At 42.5% G+C, this 10,213-nt stretch overlaps 1 protein-coding gene across 1 annotated transcript; it reads left to right on the top strand.

Moving 5' to 3' along the window:
• Positions 1-2,243: 2,243 nt before the first annotated feature.
• LOC134290807 (uncharacterized protein K02A2.6-like) lies at positions 2,244-6,545 on the top strand. Its single transcript, XM_062858010.1, has one exon. The coding sequence runs from the start codon at positions 2,244-2,246 to the stop codon at positions 6,543-6,545; it is 4,302 nt and encodes a 1,433-aa protein (XP_062713994.1).
• The last annotated feature ends 3,668 nt before the right edge of the window (positions 6,546-10,213 follow it).

The raw sequence follows: 10,213 nt of genomic DNA, 5'->3' as shown, positions 1-10,213 counted from the left end.
GAAGATATTATTTCAAAAACAATATTTAGCATGAAACCAGGGTAGAGGTCGGTGAATTCGTGGACGACCGCGAACACTCTGGCTGCATGCGGTTGAACAAGGCCTAGGAACCCCCCGGGACCCCTAGGAACGTTCTAGGGAACTGGAAAGACATCGCCCAAGACCGACGAAGATTGAGCTCTACGCTGGACGGTGGAAGAAAGATACGATGTTGCCATCAAGGAAGGTAGTTTCTGGGTTTCTGTGGTTTCAAGGTTCATTCGGAGTTTTCCATTCTCGGGGGTTACAGGGCGCATGCAGGATTAAGAATTCGGATAGGTTTTAAATGGGCATATAAATGAATTATAAACATTCTAATGCATTTATAAAGAAATCAGTTTATCAATAATCGCCAACGTATACTACATACTAAGGTAGAAAAAACAGGATTGATATTCCACTTGACATAGTGTATTTATTCTTGCCGGCCACACAGCCGCAGTATATGACGCAGCTCTAGGTGGGTTAGCATTCACTACCATATACCGATGTTGTGCAGGGATTCATAATTATTCAGGACAATAATGAATAATGTTGGCTTCCTAGCTTCAGCTGCAAATGTTTGGAATGAGTGTAAGGGCTTCAGTAGGTGGTATTGGCATTGACCAGCTTACCGGTGATACTCTTCTGGCGCACGTAATCTGGATCTGCTGCATAGACGTACTGAGGGTAAAGCGACCGGCGTTCAAGATATCCTTTATGCACTGGAGAATCCTCAGCTATTCAGACCTACGGGACGCAATGGCAAAAACCTCTTGGGCAATCGATTTCAGGTTAACGAGGCATCCGGCGGCGAGCAGCAGTTCTTCGGCACATTATTTTGTGAACGCGAAACTCTCAATCACTGACAGTGTGCGCGAAGAAAATTGTAAATAAACCGTACTAGACCTAGCAACCAGCATGGTAACCGCTAGGTCCAACCACAATCATCCGTTGGACAAACCATCATCATATTTATTTTGTCTAATTTTACAAATTAATTGAATTTTAGATGACAAACTAATAATTACAAATAAGACAACATAAAGTTTAAACATTTTCGCACAAGTATATCTAAAACACACTTTGATTTCAAACAAATTATCTTTACTGTAGATCTTACAAAATTAGGCATCTTGCTGTCCAAGTTGTGCTCCTAGTCAGTCTTCGCAAAATCCTCAAATAATTAAATGATTTGGAGTTATGTTACACAAATTCAAGTTGATTTCAACAAAGAATGAGTTATATTTTAACATTAATGAGACTTCGCAACAAATATTAAAGAAAATGTTGATCAAATCTGCATTTTATTAAATTGGTCCAACCATGATCAGTTTTTCAGTTGGTTCAACCATCATCATTTACCCTACATACCAGGGGGAGTGTTTGAGAGATTTGACATAACTCAGTAACCATGACCGAACCATCAGGCTAAACCCAAACCCAATAAAACGTCGCCCCCAGATAAAGTAAGCAAAAACCTTGAGATGTCTGGTCCATATTGCCCAGCCTTTTCCTAACGCTCTGAATTGCGGTTCTAAACCGCTGCATACCGTACTATGTCCGACGTTCCGAATATTGTCATCGCGGTTAAAACACGAAGTTTCTCCACGATTGTCGCGGTTTTTTTCTCCAAATCCATACGTGCAACCTAACGTCGGACGTAGTGCGTTGAACAGCGCATCTGGTTCTCTATCAGGCGCACTAGGTCCGACGCGCGGTTTATGAGAAAATTCGATTTTTGCGTGTCTAAAATTCCGATTTTCAGCTGCACGGATATGTACGAGAAACGTGACGAGAAATAATCAACACTGTTGTAATAATGTTATGTAGCTTTTGGTTGACCCTTAGTTTGTAATTTGTCAACGCTCCCTTCTGGAGTCACGCACACTAGCAGTCGATCATAGCGAGACAGAATGTGTAGAGACTTTGTATCGTACGGACGCAGTGAATAAAGCTCTTGTTAATTTGTTAAACCGGTGTTTTCGTTCGTATTAAAACATGGTGTCAGAAGCAAAAGGCTTCTAGAAGTGTTTCCGGCGTCATTAAATCGCGGAAGTTGGAATCGAGGAGAAACACGAGCTCGGGGAGTGAAAAATCATTTGCCTCGGTTCGAATAACGGTGTCCGTCGGCGTGTTCGAGAGTGATCCGGTCGGAGCCGGTGCGGCAGCCATATTTTTTCGCGTCTTGCCGAGTGTTGTGTGTTTTCCCGGACGGTATCAAAATGAACAACGAACAGTTCGAGCGCTTCATGCAATTGCAGAACGGTGCATTGCGCGAAATTGTGAAATCGTTCCAGAATGTTCAAGTGCAGCAGCAACAGCAGCAGCCAGCTGGGCAGCAGCAAAATTTGCAAATGGCTGCCAATTCGACAGCTTCGTCTGTCCCGCTTCCTCCACCGCTCGAGCTTAGTGGAGACATGGAGGAAAATTTTGAATTTTTTTCTACGAACTGGAAAAATTACGCGAGTGCTATGGGAATGGATGAGTGGCCCGTGGACCATGACAAGCAGAAAACCAGTATTTTGTTGTCGGTAATCGGTAGTGCGGCGCTCAAAAAGTATTTTAATTTTGGGTTAACGGATGCACAGCGGCTTTCCCCAGATGTGGCTCTGCAAGCTATAAAAGCGAAAGTAGTGCGCGAAAGAAACAAAATCGTGGATTGGTTCGAGTTTTTTTCGCTCATGCAGCAGCCTGTGGAATTGATCGATGACTATGTGGCGCGTTTGAAAAGTTTGGCCAAGTTGTGTAAATTCGGTGCACTTGAAGAAGATTTGATCGTGTACAAAATCGTTACCTCAAACAAATGGCAGAAATTGCGCGCGAAGATGCTGACGATGCCAAACTTGACGGAAGTGAAGGTCATTGATCTATGTCGAGCAGAAGAAATCGCAGAAAAACATGCTAGTGCAATGGGGGCGTGCAGTGTTGAAGTGAACATGGTGAAGAAGAAGCATTTCAAATGCAAATACTGCGGTGATCGGCATGAATTTGCGAAGGGGGTTTGCCCGGCACTGGGAAAGAAGTGCAATGTGTGTGGGGGCAAGAATCATTTCGCGAAAGTATGCAAGTTGGACCGAAAGCAAAAGGGCAAAAGCCGCAGAAAAGTGAAGAAAGTACAAGAAGAAAGTTGTGACTCTGAGGATACGGAAAGTGTGAACAGTGATAATGGGGAATCGGAGAGCAGCAGTGATGAAGCAGTAATTGGAAAAGTGTATGATTTTTCGGAATCTGGCGGAAATGTGCTGGCGGATGTGGAGCTGTTCATTGGCGGCAAATGGAAAATCGTGCAGTGCGAGTTGGACACCGGAGCCAATACCAGTCTGGTTGGCATTGACTGGATTAAAGGAATGGCCGGCTGTGATCAACTGCAACTGTTGCCTTCAAAATTCCGGCTGCAGAGCTTCGGTGGTGGAAGCATACCGGTGCTAGGTGAAGTAAGGTTGCCATGTAAGAGGAGAAACCGTAAGTACACACTCGCATTGCAAGTCGTTGATGTTCCCCATAAGCCGCTCTTATCCGCAAAAGTTTGCAAAACGCTGGGCTTCATTAAATTCTGTAACTCGGTTTCGATCACCTCACCACTTTCGGAGGAGCATCTTTTGAACGTGTATCGCATCAAAGCCCAGCAAATCGTTGACCAGCACAGCAATATCTTCGAGGGGTACGGTAAATTCCCTGGTGTTGTATCGTTGGAGGTGGATCCGGATGTCACACCGTCAATTCAGCAACCACGGCGGGTACCAATAGCAATGCGCGACAAGCTGAAAAAGGAACTAAGAAAGCTGGAACAAGATGGCCTTATCATCAAGGAGACTCAGCATACGGACTGGGTCAGTAATATCGTTTTAGTGAGGCGTGGCGGGATAGAGTCGGATTCCATTCGAATTTGTTTGGATCCGATTCCGCTGAACAAGGCTCTTAAGCGACCGAATTTGCAGTTTACCACGATCGACGAGATATTGCCGGAGCTCGGAAAAGCGAAAGTTTTTTCCACGGTGGATGCCAAGAAGGGTTTCTGGCATGTGGTTCTGGATCATCCCAGCAGTCTTCTCACTACATTTTGGACTCCCTTTGGAAGGTACCGCTGGACTCGCTTACCTTTTGGCATCGCGCCCGCACCTGAAATTTTTCAGATGAAACTTCAGGAAGTGATTCAGGATCTCGAGGGCGTAGAATGCATTGCTGATGACATTTTGATTTTCGGAACTGGAGATAATCTACAGGAAGCTTTGGAAAGCCACAACGGCTGTCTGGAGAGGCTTCTCATACGTTTGGAGGAAAACAATGTGAAGCTCAACAGAAATAAACTGAAGCTGTGTATGACATCAGTGAAGTTCTACGGGCACGTACTGACTACACGAGGACTACAGCCAGACGAAAGCAAGGTGGAAACTATCAAAAACTATCCCCGACCCCAAGACAAGAAGGAACTTCAGCGATTCGTTGGGATGGTCAATTATCTCAGTCGTTTTATTCCGAATTTAAGCTCCAATTTTGCTGTTTTAAGACGACTGATCTCGGACAAGGAACCTTGGGTTTGGGATAACAAGGAAGAAGAGGAGTTCGCTCGTATCAAATCTTTGGTAGCAGATACTCGTTCCTTGCAATATTATGATGTAACTCAACCACTGATCATCGAATGTGATGCGAGTTCCTTTGGTTTGGGTACAGCTGTCTTTCAGTCTCACGGTGTGATCGGATACGCTTCTCGCACTCTAACATCGACAGAAAGGAACTACGCACAAATAGAAAAGGAGCTGCTGGCTATTCTCTTCTCGTGTATTCGATTTGATCAACTTATTGTGGGTAATCCGAAGACGATTGTGAGGACGGATCATAAGCCTTTAGTAAACGTGTTTCAAAAACCACTCTTGTCGGCTCCAAAGCGGTTGCAGCACATGCTGTTAAGCCTACAGCGCTACAATTTGGAGATTCAGTTCGTCAAAGGAAAGGAAAACGTGGTAGCTGATGCCATCTCCCGAGCTCCACTGGATGAAGGCCGCCCTGAAGATCAGTTCAACAAGCGAAACATCTATCAAGTATTTCGACAGCTGGAAGATGTCAACCCGAGCAAGTTCCTCAAGATCACCGATGAGCGTTTGACAGAGGTCATACAGGAGACAGCGAAGGATCCTTCGATGCAACAGATCATTCGTTACATTCGTGATGGTTGGCCTGTGTCAGCGGACAAAGTTCCGGACGGCGTAAAGGTATTCTTCAAGCATCGGGATGAACTCAGTCATCAGGATGGAATAGTTTTTCGCAATGATCGTGTTGTGGTTCCGTATCATCTGCGACGTAAACTGACTGAGAAAGTACATATCAGTCATAACGGAGTTGAAGGGACACTGAAGCTAGCTTGCGCCAACTTGTTCTGGCCAGGCATGACTACGCAGATCAAGGATGCTGTCGCCCGTTGTGAAGTGTGTGCTAAATATGCAGCCTCCCAGCCAGTTCCTCCAATGCAAAGCGTTGCCATACCTGTACACCCATTCCAACTCGTGTCTATGGACGTGTTTTTTGCGGACTACCAGGGAGAGAAGAGGAAGTTTTTAGTCACCGTGGATCACTATTCAGACTTTTTCGAGGTTGACCTTCTGAAGAGTCTGACTCCAAACAGTGCCATCACCGTCTGCAAGAAAAAATTTTCTCGTCATGGGAAGCCACAGCTGGTAATCACAGACAATGGAACCAATTTCGTCAACAAAGAATGGAGACTGTTTGCTACTGAATGGGAGTTTCAGCATTCCACGTCAGCCCCCTATCATCAGCAAGCCAACGGAAAATCTGAGGCGGCGGTCAAAATTGCGAAAAGATTGCTGAAAAAGTCGGAAGAGTCTGGCGTGGATTTTTGGTATGCTCTATTACACTGGCGTAACATACCAAACAAAATCGGGTCTAGCCCTGCAGCCCGCCTATTCTCGCGTAGTACACGCTGTGGTCTGCCAACGTCTTTGGAGAACTTGATGCCGAAACCTGTTCAGAATGTACCCAACAGTATCGAAGATGCCCGGCGAAAGACCAAATTTCATTACGACAAAGCAGCAAGGAAGCTACCGGCGCTGGAAGCAGGTTCGCCGGTCTACGTACAGTTACATCCTGAAACGACAAAGCACTGGATTCCTGGCACGGTTACCAATAGGATGAATGACCGTTCTTATCTGGTGAACGTAGATGGAGCAGTTTATCGTCGCGATCTGGTCAATCTGAAGCCACGAAAAGAACCTTACATGCCTGTACAACCTTCGTCTTCAGCAAAACAATCAAATATTCCGGAGGACGTATCAACAGGAGCCGTTGTTGAAGTTCAGCCATCTGTTCCGGACGACGTCGTTGTGAATCAGCCTTCAACTGAAATGACCGAATTGCCGATCGGATTGGATACCATGGAGATTCCAATGCAACAACCAACAAGAACACCAAGCAAGCCGGACTATCCGTCTCCAAGAGTACCGAAGAAGAATGACCGACCAAAAAGAGAAATACGTTTGCCTTCCAAGTTGAAAGACTATGACCTTAACTAATTTTCATAAAAACAGGGAAGATGTTGTAATAATGTTATGTAGCTTTTGGTTGACCCTTAGTTTGTAATTTGTCAACGCTCCCTTCTGGAGTCACGCACACTAGCAGTCGATCATAGCGAGACAGAATGTGTAGAGACTTTGTATCGTACGGACGCAGTGAATAAAGCTCTTGTTAATTTGTTAAACCGGTGTTTTCGTTCGTATTAAAACAAACACTCCTCACGTAACATTAGAAAATGGTCTGTCCCCAGAACGTACACTTAAAAAAAAATGAGGCATTAGAATTTTTCATCGCATTTTTTATTATGTTTCCAGTTCAAAACCGAATTAGCGACATTTTTTCTTCGACTTCCGCTGCTTTTGCCTTGCGTTAAACACAATGTCGGAAGTGGGGCGCTGAATAAAGCAACAGGTGTACAATACATCGCCCCACTTCCGACATTGTGTTTAACGCAAGGCAAAAGCAGCGGAAGTCAAAGAAAAAGTGTCGCTAATTCGGTTTTGAACTGGAAACATAATATTCACATTTCAGAGTATTTATTTATAGCAATAAATACCACAAAACTTGAACTGCCAGTCATGCTGGCAGATGCACTGAAGCGTTAGAATGATGTTGCAGTCGTAAATGGCATTCGCTCGTTGCAACGTAAACAATGTTGCAAAAAGCAATCGGTCACTGTTTATCAATAATCAGTATTGGATACTGCAAGATGACGTCAAGAAGCAGTGCACTGACAGTTCAGTGAGCTTGTTTACATGGACTTAGTCTCTGGCAAAGATCCGGCAAAACTGGTTTTCAATACAATATCAGTAAAACGGTAATTAGACGATTGGTTTTGTACTATAGTAGAGTTGAATATATTCGATATTTCCGTATCATAATGGTTTCGGGACGGAAATCGTAAATTTAATTTTCGCCGCTCGCCAGAAATTCTAACACCTTGTAAACAAGCTCGCTGAACTGTCAGACAAAGTGAGGTTAGATCAGGTGCTTGCCTATAGTATCCAAGAAGTATAAAAATAATGATAAAAACGTTGATAAACAAACCAAAACATAAGCACTAAGATTTTGTGATGGAAAATGATGCTATCGAATTTCCCCCAATGGTAACGTGCTGATGGCAGGCCCTGTTCTAATGTTACGCGAGGACTGTGCATGCCATGCAGTGTACAGCCAACCCGAGAGCTACTTGACAGCTGCCGAACAACGTCAGCGTACCTAAAAATTTTGGTCCGGGTGGTACTGTCAGATTCAAAGCGGCAAGCGCTACTTTTGAAAAGGACGAAAACCGACAATAACAAACCGCACAAAAAATATTAAAACATTAAATTGAAACCTTAATTTGTTATTTCCGATTTTTTGTGGTAGATAAATGCAAATTAAGTGCGGCATGATGAATTTGTTTACTAGAAGCGAACATTATATCTATAAAACGGGTAAAGGCAAAATAGTCGACTTTCATAAAATCAATAAGAAACTCATGTTTTCTTCTAGTGCGGTTATTAAGCACCAGCAAGTAATAAATTAGGTTACTTATGCTAACATTTAACAGTTAAATATCTGGCGGTAAAGCCAAAATGGAAATTAAAAATAATCTTTTGCAGATGTTTTTTTTTTCGAGTTTGATCCTCGGTTTGGTCTAGTACACTGAAAAAAAGGACATGGTAATTTCGACTGTATCGAGGGTGAAATTAAAACAACTTTACTACTTGATTTTGGTAGACCATAATTCGTATTTAAACTTACCATGGAGAGGGTTCAATTTACCATGCCTGTTTTTGTTTATGTTTCGTGGTTATTTTCGACCATATATTTTAGTCTCTTTTACTATGTGCATTATTAATCAGCATAGTAATTGCTACCATCTCAAATTGTGTTTTTAGTATTTTTAACCATTCGTGTGGTTGGATTCTGGTATCGGTAGTTTCGGTTGGTTTTATTTATGAATTTCGTCAAGAAAAAAAAATATAATAACAAAATTGATGTTTTATTCAACATAAACATAATAAATACATGAATATTCGGACACATCTGAAATATCAGTTCTCCTTGCATGGATTAAAAAATCAATCTGGTTCGGTTCTCGCTTTAGTTCGCCATGGCTGCATCATTAGACCGAACACCGGAACGTAAGAGGGGCTACGGATGTTGCATTTTTAAGCCGGACCGGTCCGAGATTACTGGAATACCACCACGTAAAACAAGCAGCTTTACGCGCTAGAGCGGCGAGTTCTGTTATTGTAAAGAACGCTTGTTTTCACTCTCGCTGGTGCACCATAAACTAAACCAACTGATGTGTTTTCAGCAAATTTGGTAACCTGGAAGAATAGTTCAGGTTAGGACGTACGAACCATCCCATTTTCCGTCGTTCTCAACTCACCTTTTGCATATTGATGCTGAATATCAAAATTAGCTTCCACAGCAACTTGTCCTGGCATGTACACTATACCCGAGCCGACATCTTCTCCTCGATCTTCTCCCGGATTTATCATGCAAGTGTAGCCTGCTAATCTTCCGGAAATAACACCAGTGTTAAACTTCAGATCTTTCAGGTTTCCTGTACGTCCGGCACTCAATAGACGCAAAAGCCAACACATTTTCAACCCATATATGCACACAGTTAAATTAAACTTTAAATTATTAAAATCTGTAGATATTTCCGAAGCGGAACAAAATTTCTCAAAAGTTGAGTTCAAGCAGCCAAAACTGTTGACAATCCTTATATTTAAGGTTACTATCAACATAATGGGGAATAATATAAAAATGGTCAAATATACCAGAAGTAAATCATTCAACTTGACTATTTCCCATAGTTATAGTTACTATGCGACAAAACGTCAAAGCATGGTAATCGTTACCATTTTTTAGTACACTTGACAAAATTAATAGATGATTTAACTATTTTTGAGCATGGTGAAAATAAATACGGCTGCATCGTTGCCCATACTATAATATTTTTTTCAGTGTATGCTCTCTCTCTCTTCTTGGCGTAACGTCCTCATTGGGACAAAGCCTGCTTCTCAGCCTAGTGTTCTAGAAGCACTTCCACAGTTATTAACTGAGAGCTTCCTCTGCCAATGACCATTTTGCATGCGTATATCGTGTGGAAGGCACGAAGATACTCTATGCCCAATGAAGTCAAGGAAATTTCCTTTACGAAAAGATCCTGGACCGACTGGGAATCGAACCCGTCACCCTCAGCATGGTCATGCTGAATACCCGTGCGTTTACCGCCTCGGCTATATGGGCCCTCGGCCCTCTGGTCTAGTATGCGCAGTCACCAATTAATATGCAAGACCGTTTAAACATGTGCTTTTATTACATTTCTTAGAACAACAAAATGAAAAATCAAAATAATTTCAATTCAATGAACATTACACTGAACGAAAACTCCCGCCAGATTTTGAATGATTTTTGCCTCATCCGAGCCCCATGCCTATTTTCAGACATGATTCGGATGATTTTCGTTTGATTGATTTTCCTTCAAAATCAAAACAAGCTGAATGATGAGAATCCCAAAAAAAGATGATTTTTGTTACTTTTTTGGAAACCAAAAAACAAATGATATTCATTCCTTTTCTGGTCTGACTTTCTATGGGGTCTGTTTATTTCTAAATTATTATTTAAAAATTTAAATGAAAACAACATACACCATGTTGATTTGGAT

Source organism: Aedes albopictus, chromosome 3 (genome assembly GCF_035046485.1).
Source record: "Aedes albopictus strain Foshan chromosome 3, AalbF5, whole genome shotgun sequence".
Taxonomy (NCBI): domain Eukaryota; kingdom Metazoa; phylum Arthropoda; class Insecta; order Diptera; family Culicidae; genus Aedes; species Aedes albopictus.
Note: the sequence above shows the minus strand (reverse complement) of the source record. Positions and strands in the feature narration are given on the sequence as shown.